This window comes from Ambystoma mexicanum, chromosome 7p (assembly GCF_040938575.1).
Source record: "Ambystoma mexicanum isolate Mex_15411 chromosome 7p, UKY_AmexF1_1, whole genome shotgun sequence".
Lineage (NCBI taxonomy): Eukaryota > Metazoa > Chordata > Amphibia > Caudata > Ambystomatidae > Ambystoma > Ambystoma mexicanum.
This window is the reverse complement of record NC_090939.1, coordinates 83,906,541-83,931,968: the sequence shown is the minus strand read 5'-3', so window position 1 is coordinate 83,931,968 and position 25,428 is coordinate 83,906,541. Positions and strand designations below refer to the sequence as shown.

General features: G+C 46.4%; 1 protein-coding gene across 6 annotated transcripts in view; it reads left to right on the top strand.

The window, feature by feature from the left end:
• STXBP5L (syntaxin binding protein 5L) overlaps positions 1-25,428 on the top strand; it is a 3,950,894-nt gene that overhangs the window by 1,544,549 nt on the left and 2,380,917 nt on the right. For all 6 annotated transcript variants that reach the window (XM_069635832.1, XM_069635831.1, XM_069635829.1 and 3 more), the window contains exon 7: positions 3,534-3,617. In XM_069635832.1, coding sequence (XP_069491933.1) covers positions 3,534-3,617 — 84 coding nt within the window. The remainder of the gene's footprint in view (positions 1-3,533; positions 3,618-25,428) is intronic.

The following is a 25,428-nucleotide window of genomic DNA, read 5'->3' as shown; positions in this document are numbered from 1 at the left end:
AAAAGAGGCTGGAGGGCTCCTTAAGTAGGGAAAAGAGCAGCAAGCAGGAAGGCACCAGGTGGGCGGGGCTTGCTAAGTGGTGAAAAAGAGCGGCAACCAGGAAGGCACCAGGTGGGCGGGGCTTAGGCCAGGTGACCTACATCCACTTACACTCGCTCCCCAGCTGCAAAGGAAAAGAGGCTGGAGGGCTCCTTAAGTAGGGCAAAGAGCTGCAAGCAGGAAGGCACCAGGTGGGCAGGACTTCCTAAGTGGTGAAAAAGAGCGGCAACCAAGAAGGCACCAGGTGGGCAGGGGCTTAGGCCAGGTGACCTAGATCCACTTACACCTGCTCTCCAGCTGCCTGTATGTTTCATGGACTCACATGCGCCCTCTAGCCTTCCCCTCAAGGCAAACATCCTCTACACGGGTTGTCCTGCAGCTGGAGTGGTTAAAATCTGAGGGGAAGCTGCTGGGGCGGAGCTATGCACATGATATGATATGGCATTTATAACGCGCATATGCACAAGTGCAAGAGTTACTTGACGTCATATTGGTGAGGATCAAAAGCACCCAGAACGACATTGATGGGACACTCAAGGTGTCAAAGTACTAAATTAAGGTAACCAGGGGATTCCCAGCCTGAGGACGGGGAATATTCACAGCATGTGAATCCATGAAAGATACCAACGCTGGAGAACTTGAGTTACAGGTAAGAAACTACTCCCTTACTCATGTCATGCAAGAATAGCATAGGTGTTTTGGTACCCAGCATGTTCTCAAATCTTTAATGGTTTTGTTATGCAAAGTTGACTGTTTTACCATTCCAAACATACTGTCACTTTATACGTTTATAGCATTTCACTTATTAGTTGTTTACTAAAGTTATCTCTGTATATATAAAAGCAATATGTGATCAACATGTAAATACCAATGTTTAACATGTTTCCCAATAATTCACATGTTCACGATGCACACCCACTATGTATTATGCACAGGTTTAAAGATAAATGGTAAGCTGCAAGCTATTGACCAGACATAAAAAGTCGATATCCCCCTTAGTTCTCCATATACTCCCACTAGCCAATTGCTTGTCATGGGTGCACATTTTGTGGCCTGTTATATGTGTGTGCAGATGATATGGCAGTATGTTACCACCAGAACGTATCCCTGGCTCTTGATAGTATTGCACCTCCTAGAACTTGCAAATCTACTATAGTAGAAACCACTGTACAGGCCTGGTTTACTCGTGGCTTAAGGAGCTTACATGCTAAGAAAAATAAAGCGTATAGAATTTCTCCTGGTTGGGATGCAACCAAGGCTTGCGAAACTACCGTCTTTATACAACAGTTTTACTATTGCCCGTTGCACTATGTATGTTCTTCCTAAGGTCACTGGGTGTTTTATTGGACTCTTCACTTTCCATGAATGTTAAGGCGGTGACTTCATCTTTGGCATTACTATTTAAAGTTGTTATGCCGGATTCGGTCGTACATCTCTAAAGGTAGTTGTGCCACACTTGCTCAGACAATAATTGGTGCTAAAATGGACAGTTGTGGCAGCTTGCTAGTGGGCACATCACTGAGCACTATTGCCAAACTTCAAGGGCTGCAGAATAGTGCTGTAGGATTGTGGCCCTCCTCAAGCGCAGAGCACATGATACCTCTGCACGTACAGCACTGCATTGGCAGCCAGTGAAAAAGCATCTAACTTTCAGGATTCTTACCATCGACCATAAATGTCTTTTGGGGAAAATCCTGCTTACCTTAGACAGAGGCTGCATGTAAAACAATGCTCGCGTGCTTTAAGGTCTATTCAGAGCAATTTACTCCCCCTGGCCGGATAAAGTTAGAGAGGGCGGGTAAGCGCTCTTTTAATTTCATTGGTCCTTTTCCTTGGAATGAATTGCCCCTTCATATAAGATTGGATACTTCTCTTTCATTATTTAAGAAAGCCCTGAAAATATTCTATTTGACTTCAATGAACCATGGAGTTTGTTATGGCTTACTCTAGTCTGGATGTTAAGTCTTCTGCTTTTTAACCTGTTTGGTTTTAACTGCTCTGTTTTTAACTTCACTTTTGTTGACTCAGTTTAATCTTGTATTTGCTTGATCAGGGTTTGGATGCCCTGCCTTTTTTGTCTTGTGTTATTGTTTATTGTGTGTGTTTTTGCCTTTTGGTTTGTGTGTTAGTACTGTTTGTATTTACACTCGTTTTCCCTTGGGCCCAAGGCGCAGCATAATTGATCAAATAAATAAATGTATGTGTTATCTAGAAAAAAAAGTTTGACTACATTTCTAATTTTGATAGACAGTCTGCTCCTATGTTTACAGCATAGGGTATATTTGTATTTGGGGTTTTATATAGTGTGAATCTAGATGGGAAGCAGCAGATCTCTGAAAGTAACATATGAGGTAAGGCAGTGGTTTGCAATATGTGACAATGGAATGTTCACTCCATGGGGGAGGTGGATGGGCTGCAGGAACGCAAGGCGCTTAGAAGGCTCCTGGGTATTGACGGAAGAGTGTCCAGAATGCAAGTGATTTAATTTCTCTGATCTAAATGACTCAACTGGGAGGAAAAAGTCTGACTTCTGCGAAACTTGAAACATAGAACCTTTTATCCCTCACAACCCGGGCACTGCTCCTACTTTACCTTTAATGATAGTGTTGTTTTAAAAATGATATCTGAAGTCATTATTCAAATATAAAGTAAGTCCACAGTAAACTGGGAGCATATCAGACGTAAGCTAGAGTTACTTATACTAACTTCTTTATGATTCCGCCCCAAACCATTGGCTTATTTTGTGCAAGTGAGTGTTTCTGTTTGTCACCTCAGTCGTGCACATTTAGTTTTGAAGTTTCACAGTCATCATTTAGGGATAGCAAAGGGTAGCCATCACTGTAACTGTGCTGTACCTGCTGTGGACTCTTTTTCAAGTCCTGTGTCATAGCCAATCTGACTATAGATCTTTTAATGTAGATTTGCCTTTGGTTTTTGCTACTTTGCTAAGTACAGTACAGTAGTAGCTGTTTATTTGTGCTTATTAGCAGGGCCTGCTTATTAGCATGGTAAATTGAAGACTGCAAAGAAGACTGTTTAAAAAAGCATGCATCATTTGATGTCTTTTCCTCCGATGTTGTTGATTGGTCAAAAGTCTTGTGATGTCACTTCTGCTTTAACAAAGATTCTGGTGAAATGATGGCACAGACCGTTAGATCCCACACTTCAGTCAGCTCCGATTCAAGTATTTACTGAGTTGGGCAATGGCAGCAAAGGCCTGGCTGTGCCGTACAGTCAATCCTCGTTCATAGCCTCTTGCATTCAATGTGCACCTAATGCACGTCACAAAAACGTGTTCTCATACTTCAGCATACCGTCCTAACATCTGCACCAGCTTGCATTCAATAAACACCCAACTTGTGTTGCAAATGTGAATCTTAATTGTCAGTCTTTGAAGAGTATTTTCCATCTATGAGGCCTGGAGGAATCCTGTGTACAGTGACATCGTTTCTAAATGAGAATGTTGTTAAGTTGTGTTTTCTTATATTCTACAGCTTCTCATAGGTTATGAAAGTGGGACTGTTGTGCAGTGGGACTTGCGGTCAAAAAGAGCAGATTTAAGATTTTACTACGACGAGGTAAGTGAACACTGTCAGTTCATTAAAGACATAACATCTTTAAAATGCTGCTGTTCTATAGATATGAGGAATACAAGGAATGGCTTTGGTGACTGTTTGATTTTGGGGAGTACCTTTTTTTTCTCATTTATTTTGCACCTTCAGTCAGTTTTTGTAGGAGTGTTGAAATAGCCCTTCACTTCCTTTGCGATTGCTTGTTTGCACTACTCTAGTGTTTTGATTTTTTATGTAACTCAGTTGTGCTGAGCCCTCTGCATTCCACACAGTGAATTCAATGGAACCGGACATTAATTCCTCCTAGGTAAGCTCCTAGCCTGCCGCTAAGCTCTTTATTAGCACCTCCCCTGAGTCCATCGGTCATTTCAAAGAGCGCCTTGCGGATCGGTGGAGCATGATTCTCTCTGAAAGCTGACCCTGAAACAAGGCAACTTTTCATTCTTTGATGGATCCAAGAAAATGTAAGATGTGAATCAATGGCCGGGCACCTGTACTTGCCAAGTAACACTTGTCCGGGTAGTCACATTCCTCAATACAAAGTTAGCCAGAGACGTCACCAGAAAAGTAGTACACACCATTCTGGCCCAGCTGAGCCCACACACGCACCAATTACTTCTCATGACCCTATCTAACTACATCGGATCTCCCATTGAGGTCTCATATGTTTTCAAGCCTTCTTACCTGACATATCAAGTCCTGCACCACAACTCCTCAAAGTAAATTGTACCGTAGAAATATCATGGGCGCTTCATGGTTACATTGCCTTGAAATCCCTACATTCATGTAACAAGAGTCTCCAAGACAATCCAGATTATCTATCCATTGTGCTTCTGAGGAAGGAACGTAATCCACATCTGTCAGCTAGGCCTGTATATGTGAGAACTGATCCCAGCTTCAGGTGGCTAGCAGGTTTGGCTTCTTTTCTACCTAGCACAGCCCACTTAGTCACAAACACGTTTCAAACAATGCAGAGGCCACTGTCTTGCCCGGTGATGCCTAGACTGGGCAACGCTTCCCTTTCGTTCATGCATAAGAAACACCCCTGTGATGCTCAAATGCTAAAGGGTACGGAGGGTACATGTCCTTTATAAGCCCCCCATGCAAAGGATGCTCTGGGTCTACAGTCTACTTTTGTGGTCGTCCCCAAGGTGCTTGGTTTTATCATCTTTGCTTCAAAATGGAGGTGCCCAAATATGATGGACACTGAACCATTGTACCTTTTTGTCCATCAGAGCTTTTCATTGACATTTTTGTCCCAGTATGGCCACCTGACTGCACTGTACTCAAGAGAGAAATTTGGACATTGACAAATACCACTGCTATTTTGGCCCCAACATATCCATGTTCTGTAGCCATGTGAGGTACTATCTATTGTTTGCCACTAGCTGTCACCTTATCATTCTATAGGGTCGTCATGCTGCTGCCCATGCATGCTCAGTTCCAGTGCACACTGTAGTATCTTAACCTGAAGGTCGGTTCATTTGTACTTTGCCAGTGCATTGGTGTACCAGAAGTTGAAGCACTTCCCTGGGAGGCAAGTGGCCTCTGGAGATGCAAGTTCCATACTCCCCAGCAATTATCTTGCATTATTAATTTTCCTTCCATCATTCTTAGTTCCTTGTGCAGTTTGCTTTCTTAGTATATCCCATTTATTTTTATTTTTTTAATATTTTTTTGGGCATTTTAACATTACATTTTAAACAAAGTCTTTTGCAAATTATTTAGTTTGAGTTCTGCGGGTGACTTCTCCTCTGCGCCTTTGTGTTTATCTGCAGAGTGGGCTCCTGTTTGCCATCCATGAAGGTGTTCCCTAATTACCTCTAAAAGAACAAAGCAGTATTGCATGCACCAGTGATAAACACAGCCGTTAATGCGTAACAGAATGACATAGGACAGAAAAAAGTGAATGTCACTGGTGAGGAACCATGAAATTGGAAGAAGAGGATCCCCCATGATAGTAATTCTCCTCTGATCAGGGAATACTTGCCTGAATGACAAATATTGTTGGTGTATTTCACAGAATAATTGGTGTAATCACTGCATATGACAGACGGTGGTAATTAAAGCACAATGAAAAATGGACTCCATTTTCCCACGACGGCAGGCCTTAATTGACTCGTCTCAGCGTGAGGCCCGTCCAGGCAGAGTTGCACCCTTAGCGGGGCACTGTGCCAGACTGCTCTTAGACCACACCATTTGATATATGTTAGCGGCTATACCGCTTTTTATTAATTAATTTCAGTTGTGAACTGATTTTAGAAAGTGATTTTAGAATTTAGTGTTCATTGTGATTTTAGTACGAGCCAGATATGGCTAGTAAGGAACCCTGCTAGCTGTTTGTTGGACCTGGACTATGAGTTCTAGCATTACAGAGAGTTACTACAGAGAGGCACTTATGTCTCTCGGGCATAATCCTGGATTTCATTAATTACGGACCCTAAATAAGCTCTGGGAACACAATTTGCATGGGTATTCACCTGAACCTAAAATAACCTTTTCAGATCCCACAATGAATCAAGTTAAGGCAGCCCTAGCTAATGATAGATCGACAGGATCCCATGTTTCAGAGTCATACGACTTGGTGGAACAGTTTGAGTTGGATCTTCTGTTTATAACAGAAACCTGGTTCAAGTATGCATCCCCTGCACTGGTCTACCTCCTGAAGCCCCCAAGATTATTCTGCTCAATGTATAAATCGCTCCATGCACAGAGGGGGAGGTATTGAAGTGATTGATATGAATATTTGGAAGATTTCTCATTTGAACTCGCTAAATTGGGATTCTTGAATTTGTGGCTATCTCCCACAGTGTTGTTCAACCGTATTCTTAGCTATAGACCCCCAGGCCTGGCAAATACCTTTTTAGCCATTCTTGATATGTTCCTGGCAACTATGTGGCTGAAATATACCTAATTAGTGTGCATTAGAGATTTTAACATCTGGCTAGATGAACCTTCTATGCCAGACTCATCTGATATGTGGGAGATCCTGGATAATCATGAGTTAAGACCCCTAACCAATTAACGATCTCATCAACACAGACACTGCCTTGATCTTATTTTGGTACGCGGTTCTGGAATTTCGATGCGGGCCATCTCCTGGTCAGATCATTTCATCATATTTTTCTCTTTAAATAATTCTAGGAAAACATACAATGCCAGCCAAAAGAAGCCATTTCTACAGTATCGCAGGAAGGAAGATCTTATTAAGATTTCCGGGACATACTTAGCCAATGCCCTCGCATCTATTCATATTAATATTAATTCGGGTAGCAATGAGATTTTTGATAATGGCTTCAAGAAATGAATATGTGAAGCCACTGCTCCCTGCTAAATCAAAGCACCCAACAAACAGTTAAATCAATGGTATTCTTCTTCTCTATCCACGCTGAAGCAACAGTGTTGTAAACTAGAAAGAGATTGGATGAAATCCAATAATGTAACCACTTGAAAAAATGCAAAAAGCGCCATAAAAAGGTACAATTTTGCAAAATTGCAATTTTCGAGCCTAAAACAAAGTTTCTCCACAATTAAATTCTACTCTCATTGCACAAACCCAGAGAACTGTTTTCCACTATCACTATTTATAAATACTACTAACATTTCTTCTGGCATTAAACCTTCAATGATAGAAGCAAACACCTTTTGTAAACAAAATCAAAACTATTCAGGAGAAGATTGGTATAATCTCTGTGCAGTCTCAGCCTTTGACGGGTATAACCCCTCAGGCGAACGTTCAATTTGATTTCAGCCTAGTTTCCCAGGAGACTAGTATCTCACTCCTGAAAAACTAGAAACCAACCAATGACCTCCTATATCTTATTCCGGGCAAGTGTGGCAAAAACACATGCCACATTTCTCGTCCATTTTATTACAACCTTTATTAAGCTCTCCTTAAAACAAGGCTCAGTTCCCTTTGACTTGAAACTAGCAATTGTCTCACCATTGCTGAAAAAGCCTTGGCTCTATGCCAATGATTTCCAGAACTATCATCCTGTGGCTGGCCTTTCTTGGCCAGCCAAAATCCTGGAGAATGTAGTAACCAGTCAGCTTTAGGAACATGTCAAAAAACAGTAATTGCTCTGCACCTTTCAATCCGGATTTTAACCCGATCATGGAACTAAGACCGCTTTGGTGGAAGTATGGGATAATATACTAAAAGTGGCTGATGATGGGGATCTAACGTTGCTGGTGATGCTGATCTCTAGGAGTCATTCGACACAGTAGATCATAAGATTTTATTGTCTCTACTGGTGTCAGATCATGCGTTGAACTGGCTCAGATAATTTCTCTCTAATCATCACCAACGAGTTAAACTAACAGCGCATCTATCTGATGCAACTCATTTGAATTGTGGAGTTCCTGAAGGCTCTTTGTTGTCACCTCTGCTGTTTAACTTTTACCTACAACCATTAATGGCTATCTTTAGGAAATTTGATCTGGGTTTTCTTTCCTATGCAGAGTATACCCAGATCTATGTAAGAGTGAGTAAGATAACAGAAGCCCTATATACCGTGGTGCAACGTATTAAGGAGGTGGGTCAATGGATGACCCATAATCAGCTCCAACCAAACCCTAACAAAACACAGTTGATTCTGTTTGGGCCTGAGCATCTCTTGGCGGATCACTCTAGGTGCCCATCTCCACCATGCCATACATCTTCGGATACACTTTGACATTTGCCACCAAGGTCAAAAATTGAGGTGAATATTGCAGTCCAACCTTGGCAGTGAGCAGCAAGTTGGGGCCAAGGTACAATCAGTATTCTACTCTCCATCTTTTACAGCACTTCCCCCATCTGTTCCTCAGAAAGAACATGCGATTGTGGTAGTATTGTGTAAGGAAATGTCACTGCCGGGCCTGAGCCTGGCAACTACAAGCTTCGACGTCGCTATCGGCAACACTCAAAGGGCTTAATGCCTCAACCCAGATGGCGACTGCGTTTGCAACGTTGTGACGCGGTGGGAACATGGAAGACAGAAACAACCGTAAAAAAGCAAAATCCGGTAAGCTCTACGTTGCAATTCAGGTCCTTTTCCCTCTTGGTCCTGGTGCCTTTATGGTTCTCTTACGGTGTCCGGTCATTTGGTCGAAAATAAATGGTCGAATTACCATTTGATCGAATCAAAATGGTTGAAAAAAAGGTCGAATTTATTTATTTATGTATATTTTTTTTTTAGTTTTGGTTGCTAAAAAAAAAAAAATAATAAAGAAAAAGGGGGGTTGGGGGAGGAACCCCCCCCCCATAAAATAAAAAATAAAACAAAAAAATTCGACCATTTTTTTCCGACCATTTTACTTCGATCAAACGGTCATTCAACCATTTGGTTTTCGACCAAATGACTGGTAACCTTCTCTTACCTCTTAGCTTACCTGCTTACCTTCTGTCCAGCAGTCGGCAGCCCTCTCCATCCAGCTCTACCCTTACCTCTTCCTCTCTGCTTTCCTCACATTCAGCTATTCCTATGCAATCTATCCTTGTGTGCCCTAATGTGTGCCTGAGACCTTTTTGTCTATTGTTCCCAGCTTCTTGCAACACTGACAGACCTGCTTACAGCTTCTCAGTAATAGTAATTCTCGCTACCACGTTCCTTGGACTCCAGTTTCCAGTGCACCACCTTATACACCACAAGGTATTTTTCCCAGCATTGGGTTGTTCCTCGTTACTAGACTTCCCAACTCAGGATAGCACCCCCTCATCCGCCTTCCGGTGCATCTACCCAGGTGGTGGGGTAGCTACTGGGGGGACAGGCCTTATCTCTTTGATCCCAAGACACATAAGGAGTCAAAGGTAATGCCTGTCTCTGACAGTTTGTTGAATAACTCTAGACTAGACTATGGGAACGGTACCCTTGTGGGCAATCCGGATAGATAAATTGCTTGGCTCTATAGGATGCAGAAGGCTTCCAAAATGTTGATCTCCCCCCTGTGCAGATCATTTAACTGGTTTCCTATCAAGCAGAGGATCGAATTTAAGATCCTCTGTTTGGCTTTTAAGTGCTTACACAAGCTAGCACCTAGATATCTTGCTAGTAGGGTGTTTCACTATGAGACAAAGCATTTTCTATGAGCCCCTGACAAATATCTATTGTGATTCTGCCATCCAGATGTGTCTATAGGGGTGACAGGTGCTTCTCGATTTATGGACCAAGACGGTGGAACTTACTACATAAGCGCCGTGACTGTGTCATGAAGCTCACGTGCTGGTTTAATAAAAGGGGCTCTGCTGGCGCTGCGAGGGCAGAGCAGCAGAGCCCCAGGAAGTGGCAATACGTGTCTGTGTGTGTGTGCTTGGATATGGGTTGTGGTCCTGCCACGTGGTCGTGGCCTTGTGAACGGTGCGGCCCGAGTGCCCTCGGAGCAGCGACCGCTGGAGTCTGGGGGTGGCACCCCCGCGCTGTGTAGCCTGCGCCCGGTGACACCGGGCGCCGTAGGGTGCTTTCCTACAAGAGTGCCTACGCTATCGGGTGATCCCGACAGCATCTGTGGGCTGCCCCGGAGACCGGAGGAAGCCCCCAACACTGGCGACGAGGTCGCACCCGCCAGGTGGTGGTGGTGGGCGGAAACACGGACCCGCGCACACGGCCGCAATCAGCGGCTGTGTAGGAGAGGGACGTGGTGGCCGCAAGATTGCGGGTGGCCCCGGGACCTGTTGCGGTCCTCCTGCGCTGGTCACCTGGTGCCCGCGGTGGGAACTGGAGGGGGCCCGGACCGCGGACAAAGTAAGGGGGCAGGGCTTGGAGCTCCGGCCCGCGACTCGCGGGCCTCATCTGAAGGCCTGTTTTCTTCCCCCAGGCGCCAACAAGAAGAGCGGGAAGGGGTGTGGCCTGCCGGCGAGCCCCGCACACAAAGGAAAGGGGGCGGGGCCAGGTCCCTGCTTCACCTGCAGAGCCTGAAAGGGGGATCCCCACCCCCTGGCTGCCGTGGTGAACGGCCCAACTGCAGGTAAAGGAAAGCACCTCCATATATGGGCCCACAGAGAAAAGATAAAAACGTTTTCAAGTGTGGGCATCGTGATTGGCTGGGCTGCCCCGGGGAGGTAGAGAACTTGGAACAGCCCAGGGAACGGACACTCCCTTCCACAAGCCGCATTTGTGCCAAGCCCTGGGGGTTGCGGCTCCATCTGGAGTGCTCGTGCACCCCTGGGCAGGAAGAACGGGGGCATTCAGGGTGGTGAACAGTGCAGTGAGGACACTCTGTGCTGTATCAGAAGCGGGCCCCGAAGGAGGAGCGCGGTTCTGGGTGCATCTGGGTGCCATCAAAGGTGCTCCCCACCAAGGATCAAGATACCTGAACTCCAGTAACAGCAGGCATATATCCACACCGGTGACGGCATCCGGCATCCCCAACTGCAGTCAGCATGGCGGATGACGAGGGGATATGTCGGGGTCAGCTGGCACCAATACCCAACTTCGATGTCTTGGGTGCGCCTGCAAGTCTGGGACCCCGGTGGACAGCCTGGGTGGAAAACCTGGAGCTGTACTTTGAGGCCATGGAAATCAAAGACGCAGCAAAGCACCCGGCACTCCTGTACTCGGCCGGGCTAGCCATCCAGAGGCTGTTCAAGACATTAAGGCCCAGAGATCAGTCTTACGATGCAGCCATCGCAGTCCTGAACGAGTACTTCAGACCCATGGTCAACAGGGACTATGAACGGTTCAGGATGAGGTGTGCGAGGCAGGAGGAAGGGGAAAGCCTCGATGCATTTCACGGGAAGCTGCGCGGAATTGCACTCTCATGTGACCTGGGGAATTTCGAGGAGGGCGACATCCGGGCGCAGATCATCTATGGCTGCAGCTCCACCAAACTGCGCAGGCAGGTTCTGAGGGACCCAGCGCTGACCCCCGATCGCATATTGGAGCTTGGCTGGGCCCAGGAACTGGCGGAGGTGCGAGCCTCGGTCATGGACTCCTCTAGACACCACCTAAAGATGGAGGTCCCCATGCCACGAGTGAAGGTTGAGGAGGTGGCGGCTGTCGCAGGTGGCCAGGAGGAAGAGTGATGAGGAGGGGAGACTGGCCGAAGAGAGACCCCAATGCTACCAGATGTCATCAGTGTGGGTGGGATCTTCCACACCCGCAGGACTGCCCGGCGATGGGACAGATCTGTGGAAGGTGCGGGAAAGGAGATCACTTCGCACGGGTGTGTCTCGCTCCAGCCCCAGCCGGCATGGTGGGGGCATCAGGGGGGAGTGAGGTGAAGGGGAGAAAGACCCCCAAGGTGGCGGCGGTCCAGGTGGCGCAGAGTCCCCGAGAAGCACTGTATGATATAGGGGAGAAGGAGTACGAAGAGAATGTATTCTTCTTGTCCTGCAGCGGCGCAGGGGGCCAGTTTGATCCTGGGATTTTCTAAGTTGGAGGAGCCCGTCATAGGGCCTCATGGTGTGAGGACTGGAACACACTTGTTTGTTTTGCAGTGTCAAAAATGTTTGAATTTTAGTAGCCTGAGGTGGTGCACGGACTGGAATGCACCAAATGTTTGCGGTGGGTTTTTGTTTGATTATAATAAAGGGGGGATGTTGTGTGGGGGGCTAGTGTTTTGTTGACTTGAGCCCCGTGACTGTTGGAGTCTGGGGGTGGCACCCCCGCGCTGTGTAGCCTGCGGTGACTCTGGGCGCCGTAGGATGCTTCCCTACAAGAGTGCCTATGCTATTGGGTGATCCCGATAGCATCTGTGGGCTGCCCCGGGGACCGGAGGCAGCCCCCAACAGGGGAGACAGGTGCTTCTCGATTTATGGACCCAGACGGTGGAACTTACTACTCCTAGACATTCATAGGCAGGTTTTTTTTTAACATTGTATGCCACATTTCTGGGCTGCCATTCAAATTGGAAATACCTTTTGTGAACTCTTTGCCATTGATGAATACCCACTGAACCATCAATGCCAACATTTTGTTTCATTTACGCTTCCCAGCATGCTGTGTGGGCGGGAAACTACAATTCCCATCAGCCCGAGCGCATTTATTCTGTTTCCAGGCGCACCAGGAACGGCCCATTCTTCACCAGTCATCGCCCAGAATTGGCAGTTCGCCGGGAAAGGCTTCCTCCCGCTCATGCGTTACTCTACATATTGATTGGCATACCCTGCAGACGCTCTCTGCACCTACTTCCAACTTGCTGGGTTGCCGCTTTTCTGCCTCTGTGTGGCAAGCTTGATTATTGAATTTACACTTTAAGGCAGTGGTCTTCAAACTTTTTTGGCCTGGGCCCCCCTGAGCAAAATTTGGGCAGGCCGGGCCCCCCCAAAAGTGCCAGATTGACAGTATGTAGAAAACGCTATGAACATGTGCACGCCGTCACCGCCCCCTACTCCCAGTACAGACCCTGGGCTCTTTCCCACCCTGCTCACACCACTATCCCAGTGCTCCCGCCCATCCTGCTCCCACCACAGTCCCATAACACAAGCATACATGCATCCATACACATATTTAAATTATTTTAAAAAATCACCATAAACGTACCTTCTGCAGGGGCCTGCGCATGGTTGCTAAAATGCCCCGCTCTTGGTTGCTCTGCCCGTATGTGCGAGGAGGCGTAGGAGCACCTCCTCGCACATAGATACATACAGTGCCCCAGCCAGAATTTCCAATGAGCTTTGCAAGGCTGGTGAAGCAAAACGCCCCCAGCGTTGCATGGCTCAGTGATAATGTGCGGCTGGGGAACTGAACTGTCAAAGGCAAACAGTGTTTCCCTTTGACAGTTCAGCCAGCCTAGGAGCACTCCCTCAGCTGGAAAAAGCAGCGGAGGGAGTGCTCCGTGTGTCACAGGGCTAGCTCCTCGGCTCCTCCATAATGGGCGAGGGGGCCAGTGGGCGGACGCCCCCTCACCCATTATGGATGAGCCACCAGGCTTGGACTTGCCTATAGGGCAATAGGGTGATGACTGTACCAAAAATGCAAAATGCTAGTGTAGGCCAGTCAAAAAGGGCCACTTTTTTGGCCAATGTGGGCCACTTTGAGGAGTTACTTCACTATGCAGCTAGTAGTTTTGACCATTGTTGCTGAATAAATATTCTTTAAATATCACAATTTGTTTACATTTGAACAAAAAACACCCCCTTAGGTACTATTCAAACAGTCTGTGACTAAAGGACTGAATATCCATTTGCAACTGCTGGCCACTTTTTCATTGGTGCATAAGGCCGTGTTATGGCCCAATCTGACCATGTGAGCTGCCCCTTGCCATTTCCTCCAATCTAAAAACAAAAACAAAAAAAATATATATATATTTGAAAAAAAACATTTTTTTACATTTCATGCTGGGCTCTCGCGTCCTCCCCTGGGATGCGGCCTCGCCCCCCTGGGGGGGGAGCGCCCCACAGTTTGAAGACTTCTGCTTTAAGGTATTGGCTTGGTTGTCACAGGTCGGGACCCAGGCACTCAGTCCGCATTCGACAGGGGACTAACTCTTTTGCTAACCTTTGGCCTCCCGGTAGACATTAACCTGCTTTTGGCTGCTCAAACAGCTTCATGCCTTGCCATCGTCCATAAATATCTTACGTTAAAGGCAGATCAAGCGCACCCCCCCTTACTGCCGCTGATATGGCATCAAAGAGGGATCCCTGCCCCAAGTTCTATCACTGACCACACTGCAGCCACAAGATGATGGCCTAATTAGCATGCATGGATTGGCTGAGAAGGTCCTTATGAGCCGCTAATATTGGTAAAGCCACAGCCTCAAATTGACTCTTGCACAAACAGAACCAAGAATCCTTGTGATAATCCTCAAGTCTCAGGCTGCCCTATAAATCTATTGACGGACTGGGCAATACATTTGCCTTACTGAATATGAGGTCCTTATGAAAACACACATTGAACATCCATGACTACCTCATTCTTTATAATGTGGATATCATATGTCAAATGGAGACCTGGCTGACAGATGCAAGTGGCCCTATGATTGACCTGGCAGTTCTGCATAGATACCTCATCATTTGCAAAAATTGCATCCTGGTACGTGGGAGCGGAGTTGTGGTCATTGCTAAAAATCAGTTTTTTCAAAGCCCAAGCACTTGTGGCAACTGCGAGATATTACACCTAAAGCTGATGCCAAACTCTTGTAGCTATATCTCATTGTGGTTTATCGTCCGCCAGGTGAGATGGGAAACTAATGAGAATCTAATACAACTATTAAAAACCATGAAAGGCCCGACCTGCTCGGCCTTACTACAGTGGCTTCATGACCCAAGGGACAAGGAAGTAGTGTTACCAGAGGATGCACTATTGGAAATTGACTGTATGGTCCAGAATAATGAACCCATGACCACATCAGGCAATATTTTGGACTGGGTGATTTCTTGAAAGCTCAAGATGGAAATAAAAAACACCTCCCTTTGCATTTGGTCCGACCACTACATAGAGCGATGTCTTTGGTATATCTGCAGTAATTCGACCAGTGTTGCTCATAGATTTCAATGTTTAAGTCTGCTTCCCATTTACTTTTCATCTCGTTCTTGGATGGGGTATTGTTTTGCACTGTTCTGTACAACGTGGAGACGCTGCTGGTAAAGCCATCTTGTGTCAGAATATCAGTTAGGAATTTATGTATAGGTGGCGCCATCGGGAAGGACGGCCATTTCTTCTTGCATGCCACTTTTATACGTTGGTGCTGTACTATTGTGAATAGTCCAGTTCCCGCTCTGTTCTGGATCTCTGTAGCTGTAAGAAACCGTCCCTCCGGAAAAAGGTCTCCCACCTTAGCCTGTTGTTCTAGGTCCCATCTCATCTGTATCGTTTGGTCCCCAGTGGGTTCGAGTCCGAGGTAGTGCCACAGTGGTAGATGTGGCCAGTATGGTATGTCGCATCCCACTCTCTTAAGGATCTGTGTCCATGCGCCTACCATTGATGACACCGTGTCTGCCAGTGTTCTCTCTTCTGTCACCTTAGCGAAGATCATGCTTTTAAGGTTCGTAGGGGATGCCGCAAACTCTTCTGCTCGTATGTGCGCGTAGTGTTCAGTAGCATCATTCCAGTATCTTGCAAAATGTGCCTGTGCTGTGGGATGTTTTTACCCATGCATCCGAGCCCTACCTCAAAAACTGTGCAGTACCGGCATTGAAAACATCATGATGGCCAGAGCTTCCCAGAAAATGCCCAGGGAAAGGCATGAAGAATAGGCTGCCACCCATTTTTGCCGATGTTATGGGCACAGACGGGCACTGCCTAAAACCACCATTGGACTACCCACACAGTAGCCTGAAACCATTGGGAATGGCAATGCTGATTGCCAAAAGCAACCTAAAATTGTGGGTGCATTACCAGTACTCACCACTATCAGAAAGCCGGCGTTTTAAAACACCAGACTTTTTTGTGTAAAACTGAATAAATGAACCCAAAGCAGGCCAAAGAAAGACTTACTGAGAGGTGGATCCAATGTAAAGTTATATTCTGAAGTGACTTGAAGGTTTATAACAAGACTGGCTGAGCTGTGGATTTCAGCAGTTTAAGTAAATTTGGACTGAAAGACACTAAAAATCTAAATGTTTAAAAGAAATGAGTGACCTACTTTTGAGTGTCACATAGGTTTCAATTGTTTAAATGTCATAGATTTAAACTTAGAATCAGCATTCTAGCTGCATATGTAAAAATGGTTAGTTTTATTTGAATGCAGAAAACTAGGTAACTAAAAGTGACATTAGCTGGGGCCTGGCTTAAGGAACTGAATTCTGCCCACCAGCTACCCCCGACAGGAGTTGAGACTTGCACAACAGCTGTGTTCCCAGGCCTAGCTGCCTTTTGCTATTCCCACCAAAAGGGATATGACACTTCTCTGATTGAATTACCTGGGCTCTGCAGGAAATTGAACAAAGCCCTGTCCTGACTCAGACAAATGTTTTATTGGTGGGAGTCGTAAATGTGGCTTCCTCCTGGAAGGAAAGGGGAGGAGCACTGCCTGTGAGAGCAAGCTGGCTTGGCAGAACTGGAAAAAACAGAAATTCAACCTTGTGCTGGGGGGAAACCACACCCCTTTGGGGCCAGAACATAACTCTAAAAAGATGGATCATTCATAGAGCGGACTTGTGAAAATTATTTAAATGATACCATAATTCTTGTGATTTTTCGGCCCACATTTTAAGAGGTTTTTACAACCGGTGGTATGATCTGGGGGCAAGCTAGCAGTTAAGAGGGTATTACTTAAAATGTATGCATGTTAAAAATCTGACACTTCATCAATTAATGTCCATACTCCTTGCCCACATGTGTGTAAATTTGGGTTAATGTCCGATATTGCAAAACCAGTTAAAAAGTGCAAAATGTTGTCATTTCTCAATGCAAGCTCTCAGGAAGAGCAGATTTGGACAGGGTATACCTCCTGTGATATGTGATGGGTGCATGTAATTTTAAACAAATGTGTACCTGTGCAAATATGTCTTTTGGGTCAAAATATAGATTGTGTGTAATTTGACAGGGGTGGGTTCTCTGTATCATAAACAGACCTCATCATGATGACACTTCATTTCATTCCCCCAATCAAGGGGAAGAGGATGAAGTGGCCAATGACAAGTGGAGAGGGGTAGGGTCTAGAAAGCTAGCCTCTCCACCCACTTTCAAAACACATAAAAGCAGACAGTCAGGACAGATAGGGACATTCAATTCCATTTGCTGCAACGCGCTCTGCCGGACCACACAACATCCAGAAGATACTAGATTCAACACTTAGACTTTAAAACTCAGAACCCAAAGCAAGGGCCTAAACCCACAAACTGAGAACTCTTCTCATTGGGCCTCAGCATCCAGCAAACCTAACAGCGATAGCAGCATCCAGGAGCCGTGCAGATCAGCGCTGGGTCCAGAGAAAGCTGTGCAGAAAGATCCAGAAGCAGTGCTGTACCCAGAGAAAGCAGAGCAGTATCCAGAACCAGAGGCAGAGCAGAGCTGACCCAGACCGCTGTTCGCAGAACCAGAGAGCTGACCCAGACCGCTGTGCGCAGAGACCGTCTGTGGCGAGTGAAGAAAACCTGTTGACCAGATCCGTGGCGAGGCTCATTTATTTCAAAAATATATTGTGAGTACCTAGCAGAACTGTGCAGAACCAATCTCTTAGTTAAAATAATATAATTCAATCTATTTTAATCTAACCAGAACTGTCTCCTAACTGTCACCTGTCATTTGCAAAGCTGTCACCTGTCATTTCTAGTTGCTAGCTGTAACTTGTCACTTTGAACTTTTAAAATTTCAAATCTGAAAAACGACCTTTACCATATCTCTCATATCTCCGTGACCGTTTGTCTTAGAGACTTGCAGTAACTTTCCTCCGAAAGCTGGGAATCTTGGCTTTTCAACGAACCTAGAACCGCATTCCTATTCCCTATACTTTTGCCGCAACCGCGAAAAACGCACTCGTGAATTTGCCGCGATTTGCAAATTTCTCCACGTGTGAAAACAGCAGCTTCCTTGCTTTCATTTGCCAAAAATTCGTTTAACCTGCCAATCATTCCTAGAACATTGCTAAAGTAAGCCTGAACTTATTTAAACCAACTAATCCTCAACCTGAACCTCCAGAGGGAATTAAAATCATTTTAGCACATTTTCCAATATATTGCTACCATATTAAAAGCATTTTGAGCCTGTGTAAAACTCATATCTATTCTCCTCTAAGCTTGCTGGGAAACTGGAACTCTGTATTACATTGTGATTGTATACCTGAACAGTGTGCTCTTCCTTCCATCTCCTTACATTGTATAGGGGGGGTGAATTGCCACAAAGGGAAAGTGATTACCTTGTCTTTTGTGAAACCATATCAGTTTATCTTCTATACTGCATTTCATTCATTCAACCTTGCATTTCCTTGAACCCTATAAAGCATTCTCTGCCACATTATTCTTCTGTCCCTATTTACCAGTGTGCTACCTTATCCATTTCATGTCAACTCCTTAGTGATTATAAAGAAGTGGGCTAGTGCCAGATTCTCCGTTGTTAATCTTTATCATATCAGATTAAGTGTGATATTCAATTATTAATTTATTATAAAGTGTGATTATATATATATATATTGTTTAAATTCTCAAATAAACCTTTTAACTTGCAAAACAGAACTACTTCTTGGCTCAGTGGGGTCAGGGGGATTCCAAGAGAGGGGTGTTATATAGGGGTAGCCATCCAGAACGCATGAACTGGTCATAAAGATATATCAATAAGGGTTTCCATTCAGTATCCCAGACTAGGCATTGACTTAGCTGTAGTGTTGAATTGAATCCTCTTACAGTGCCGACTGGTAAAATAGAAGAAAGTCTGGGGCCGCCAGCCCACCGGTGTCTTAGCTTTCGCACAGTTTAGCCCAGCTGATTCTGGCTGTACATCCCCCCCCATACGAATTGGGATGATATTTTCTGTATTGTATTGTATCAAAGAATTTTTTACCTGGCCAGATCTGGATGCCGTTGAATAGATATAGCAGCTTTGGCACCACTACCATTTTCAGTAAGGAGATACGGCCATACAGGGAGAGTGGTAACTTAATCTATAAGTTAAGCTTGCATTCCAACTGAAGCAGTAGTGGGGCGCAGTTATTGGCATCAAGAGTATTTCTGTCCGGAGCTAGTATAATGCCCAGGTCCCTGGAGAAGGGGGTCCCTTCTCCAGGGACTCCTCCCACACTTCCAGTAGTCGTGGGGCCAAGACCTCGATGAGTATTTTGTAGAGATATGTGATCAGGCCGTCTGAACCTGATGCCCTACCCGCCTTGAGGTCTTTGATTGCTTGCGTTAAGTCTTCAAAGGTCATGGGTAGGTCTATGATGGTTCTATCCTCTAGGGACAGTGTGAGAAGCGGAAAGAAGTCCAGATGCTCCTGTAGCTCCTCTGTTGTCGCTTGATCTGTGTTCATATACAGTTTGGTGTAGAACCTAAGAAACACCTTGTTCACCTTCAGAGGGTCCCCATGTGGTGTTCCTGCCTCGTCTGTAATACTGGTAATTTGCCGGAGGCCTTGTCCGGATTTAATGAGATTTGCCAGCATCTTGCCAGATTTGTTCCCTTCCCCATATTTTCTGGCCTTGATCGGTTGTGCCATATACCAGACCTCCTTTTCTGCTAGTTCTCTAAACTCGGCCAGGGTGCTGTGTAACTGTGCTAGTGTTCCTGGACCTGGTGCCTCCGTATATGCTCCTTCCGCTTCCTTGATGCAGGCTTCAGTTTCAGTCACTTGAGTACGGATTTCTTTTGCTGTGCTGTGGACCTTAGATATTAAATGTCCCCTTAGCCACACCTTAAAGGTCTCCCAGACTGTGTTGTGAGAGCTCACCGAGCCTTGGTTTCTCTCGAAGAACTCCTTCACCTCAATCCAGAGCAGTTTGTGTAGTGAGTCGTCTCTCAGGAGGTCCGGTGGCATTCTCTATATTTGGTGTTCCGGGGTGGGCGTCCCTAGGTGTATATCTAGCACCACTGGGGAGTGGTCTGAGAGGGTGCGGGGTAATATAGTGCATTCCTCTAGGTCAGAGATACTTTCAGTGGAACATAGCCAGTAGTCAATTCTCGAACTTGACCCATAGACACATGAATGGAATGTGTATTCTTTGCTGCAGGGGTGTAATTCCCTCCATGCATCGGAGATTGGTAGTAGGGCCATGGCCTATTTTATGGTGAGTGCTGTCTTTGAGTCCGTCTGCTGGGATGTGGTTGTCCTATCAAGTTTGGAGTCTAGGATGGCATTGAAATCTCCCCCCCCATATCACTCTTGCTTCACCAGTTGGCATTAGTAGTGCAATGACCTGTTGGTAGAATTCTGGTGTCTCTACGTTGGGTCCATAGATGTTGACTATAATTATATCTTGGCTTTGTATTGACCCCCAAAGTATTATGAATTTGCCATCTGTGGCCACTTAGGTTCTAGTTAATCGGAACCCTAGTCTACGATGTACCAGTGTGAGTATTCCTCTCGATCGCGTCGAGTAGTTTGTAGCAAATAGTTGTGGTCCCCAGGAGCGCAGAAATGAGCTAAAGATTTGGTCCATGGTGTGCATCTCTTGCAGCAAGATATCGATATTGTGCCTGATGTTCCAGGTAAGAAGTCTAGTGCTCTTGGTTACCAGATGCGATGCCATTTAATGTTTCTGTTGGCCATAACATTTCCTCTCAGGTCTTGTAGTGCCCTACTTGTTGATCGCATGCCAGATTTTATATTTTGAGTTCCATTTAACCATAAACCCCCCAACTTGGGTTGTCAAACTTCACCCCCACACCTCCCTCCCTCACCACCCCTCTCACACCCTCCCCCAAATGGGTAGTATATCCCTTGTAACGTGTTGCGGTTTCGCAATTTTGGAGGTGGCACTTTTGTTTGCCATGACCTATGTCGTAGCCTTCAAGGGTGGATTAGTCCTGTTGGTTAGCTATCAAGTGTTTCCATTCGTAGCCGGGATGTTTGATTCCACATAAACTGTATCTTCTTCCAGCGTTTCAAAAAATTGGGTTCTGCCTGCGTGTTGAATTCAGAGTTTCGCTGGGAACATCATGGCGTATGCAACTTTCCTGTCTCGTAGCAGTTCCATGACGTTGTCAAAGGCGTGTCTGGCGGTTTGTACTCCAGTTGAAAAGTCTGTGTACATGGGAAGTCATATAGAAGGGGTGTTTTTTCCCTTACGAGCTTCAGTATTAGGTCTCAGTCTCGGTAGTAAAGCAGGCGTGCTATAATTGTTCTGGGAGGGGCCCCGGGCTTTGGGGGGCAGGGGGAGTAGTTCTCTGTGTGCCCTCTCAATTAGGAATTGGCTTGAGAATCGGTCATCAGGAAACAGAGTGTGCAATAGTTCTTCCAGGAAGTGTTCCATGGGTTTGTTGAGTTTGGATTCTGCCACTCCCACCACGCATATATTGTTACGTCGTGACCGGGATTCCAAATCTTCACATTTTGCCTTTAGTGTTTTAACGCCCTGGAGGGGTCCGACTGCCGTCTAGGGAGCGGACCAGTCTGTGCGCGGTCTGCACCCGCGGCCCACTGGCGCCCGCTGCAACCACGGCAGAGGTCCCCCACGCTGCACTGGGAGAGTGGGGTCCTCGTGCAGGTATGCCTTTTTGGGGTCTTGGGGTAGCGGGTTGGTGTCGGCAGGGCCAGAAGGCAGCGTGCATCTGCTGCAGCGATGGGCCGCGCCTGGCGCCGGGGAGCGGGTTAGTGCAGCAGCGCTCCTCTTGCTCCACCCCCACACCACCTCCGCGCCCGCTTTCACCCGGCACGGTGTTCGGCTGCTGTACAAATATCGCGGGTGTGTCTGCCGGAGCCCCCGCAGGTGTCAGTCGCGGGGCCCAAGAATCACACGCGGCCCGCCGCTGATGGTGTGGGGAGGAGGGCTGGGTTTTCGACGGAGGCCGCCTGGAAATTTAGCGCGCGGTGCTCCGACCGTTGGTGTTTCTTTCCACTGGTCCAGGTGTCTTTTGACACGGATTGAAGTTGCGATAGAGCCCGCACTCGCCGCGCTTGCTCCCAAGAGGGTCAGCTCTCTCCCCATACGAAGAAAGTTCAGTATTATAGTGTCCAACTGCAGGATTTCTATCATCAGGAGTTCTCAGGCTGCGGAGCTCACGGGTCAGGGGCCATGTTCTTCGGCGCACAGAAGCGCCTCCCCCATGGGTGTTAATCTTAGCAGTGCACAGTGGTGGCGCGAGTTATGGTTGCTTAGGTTACCATAACTGGCGAATTTCTGGGGTTTTTCTGTTTTACTTTTAAGCATACTATGGATAGGTTGTTGTTAGTGCAAAGTAGTTGTAACGTTCCTGTAACAAAAGGTTTTGAACTGAAGTTGCTAGGTTGTTCTTAGGGCAACTGAAGCATAACGTCCCTTCACCAACGTGTTTTCACTGAAGTTGATTTTAGTAGGCCACTGTAACCAGACCATACCTTTAGCATAGTTTTTTTCTGTAAAGAGGATAGGTTTGTAGTAGTGCAACTTAACCATAACGTCCCTTAAACATTGGGCCTCATTCCGAGTTTGGCGCAAAGGGATTCCAGGCACCGGTAAGGACACCGGTGCTGGTAATCCCTTTTGAGGCCTATTCCGAGGTCCCTTAGTGGGTCCCTTCCTTAATGCCTGGTTTTACTAGGCGTTATGGACGGGGCCCGTTAAGGGACTTCAGAGCTAAAAACGGTACTGCAATTTACGGTGCCGTTATTAGCTACTTCCCCATTCCCATTGAGCCCTATGGGGGCTCAAATGGGAATGGGGAATGGATTATTCAATGGGGACTTACCGGTCCCGCAAAGGTCGGACTAGACCGGTAAATCCCCATTGAACCAGGTCGGAGTTGGAACCGGTTTTGGAGGCAGCCATGGCGCAAATAGAGCCATGGTTACCTGTAAACTCGGAATGAGGCCCAATGTTTTTTGTTAGTGAATTTCATAGGTTTTTAGTAGGGCATTGTAACTGGAACGTTGCTTTAGCATAGTATTTTCTGTAAAGATGATAGCTGTTTGGTACTGCAACGGAACCATAACGTCCCATTTACAACGGTTTTTCACTGATTCCTTGGCAGCCCTAATGAACGTGTGGAAAGGCCAAATTCTCTGGTGTTTGTATCCATTTGTGCTATCCTTTCCTTTGCCTAATAGTTTTGGTGTATCTTAGCAATTACAGATGTACATGTTATGTCATGTTATGTTACTTGGCATTTAGCGCCTTATGTATTATTGGCATGGCCTCAAAGCACTGGTAAGTTGAACGCTCTCGGGAACCACAGTTCAGGTCAGTAGAGAGAGAGAGTGTTGTATGGTGCGTGGGCGCACCGGATATGTGTGCAGTTGGTGTGGTTGTTGCATAATAGCTGCTTCTTAGCGGTAGGTGTGGCGCTGAGGAAATCAGCTGGATGTGTTCAGTCTGGAGGGTGGACACCCAGACTGAGTTCTGGCTGCGTTAGGCCTGAGGATACGCCTAAGCTAGCCGGTTTGTGCTCAGCTAGCTGTGTTTTATTAGGATGATGAGGTGTTCGTGGGGTCATGTTAGTATGAGAACAGCTAGGCCTATGTGTCATAGCATAGCTTTGTTCTAGTTGAATGATGGTGAACAGGAGAGAGTAAGCATATTAGTGTGTTATGGTGGTTATAAGTAAAGCACCTGCGACCAAGCACGTGAGCAGGACAGGGGGCGTACTTGTATAAAGCGACAGGATGAATAGGGTAAACATTTGATACAGATAACATGGGGATACAGGTACATAGCATATACATAGCATAAATGGGAGATACAGAGCTATATCCACTCCATCCACGTTGTCCTTTCCATCCACTCCATTCACTCTATCCTTTCCATCCACCTTTTCCATCTGTTCCATTCTTTCCATCCACTCCACCCACTCGACCCACTCCATCCTTTCCATCCACTCTAACCGGTCCCTCCAATCCATCCTTTCCATCCACTCCATTCGTTCCATCCACTCCATCCGTTCCATCCACTCTAACCGCTCCATCTACTCCATCCTTTCTATCCACTCCATGGTGAGAAGCGCAGAATATGGCACATACGCTTCCCCAAGTACCACAAGGGTGGCGCCCAGTAAAGCAGGAGGACTCCTTCTTCCCTGTGCACTATTTCTTGTCCATTGGGGACTGTTTAATAGTCACACACGCATCCACCAATGGCATTCAAGACGTTAGCATCGTACACTGTCACTTCTGTACAAAACTTCATATGTACCGTTGCCTCTAAGTGGCGTCTCATTGTAAAGCAAGTCCAGTAGAAAGTTCAGTAAAATAATGCCAAATTTGTGCATCAACATTCATCCACATGAGCACCCATCACCAGAAACTGTAGGAATTAATATTATTTCTGCGAAATGTGTACAACTCCGTTATAAGTACTTGTGCGCATGGTATGTGCCACTGAGCGTTCATTTACGTTCGTAAAAGGTTTACTGTTTTTTCTCCAATCCACTGCCATGAAGTGACAAGTCAATTGCATATGCTTGCAACGTTTCCATTTACCCATATCACACATTGTTATATCGCAACAGGAACTTTCTTCTTTCCTTCCCACAATAGTACACATTTTTCTCCCCACTGACCCATGTCTTAAAGAAATTGTAAAAATGTGGCTTCAAAACCAGCACTGAATGTATATTAGCAACGTAAAACAAGGTCCGAAAACCCAACTGTCTCCACAGCTGTGGTTCTCTGTAGGCTGCACTATTGCAACAGCCTCAGTCGAAATTTGCCTCCTTCTACTCTACACCCTCTGCAACTCATCCAGGAGAGGACTGTGCACCTTGTCCTTGGCCTCAAGCCCAGGAACGGTATCTCTCCGGGACTGAAATGTCTGCACTGGCTCCCAGTACCTGCGAGCAATAAGGGGAAAACCCTCTTCATAGTGCACAAGGCCTTCTGGGCCCTGGGGCTTCAATACCTGCAACTGTTACTTCGTAAATATATGCATGCTCAAGCTCTTCCCTCATTCGCCTCCAACTCCCTCAGGGTGACTTGCTTCTGCAAGCAACCACTTAGTGGTAAATCTTTGTTTGGCTGGGGCCTTCCTCTGCAATAGCCTCCCAGCCTCCCTGAAACTTGAGGAGAACCATCACCGGTTCCGAAAGCAACTGAAAATCTTTCTCTTTGCCTCTGTTTTTGCTCCTCCTCTCCCCTGCTGACTTACTACCTGAAACTGGTTCTACACTGGTTCCCTGGCCACCCTCTGATGTAAGCCCAGGTCCACCTCCCCCGCCAGTTGCACCCCTGCACTGCCTTTCTGGCAAACCCCTCACTTGGGGACTGTTTGCTGTATAACAGTTCCACCACCTCCAGATGTCTGCACTTAACCTTGCACTTGCCGCCATCGGGCCGTATTTTCACTTCTTGTCATTTTTTCTTCTTCCAGTGTACTGCACTTTCGCCTCCCCATGCAC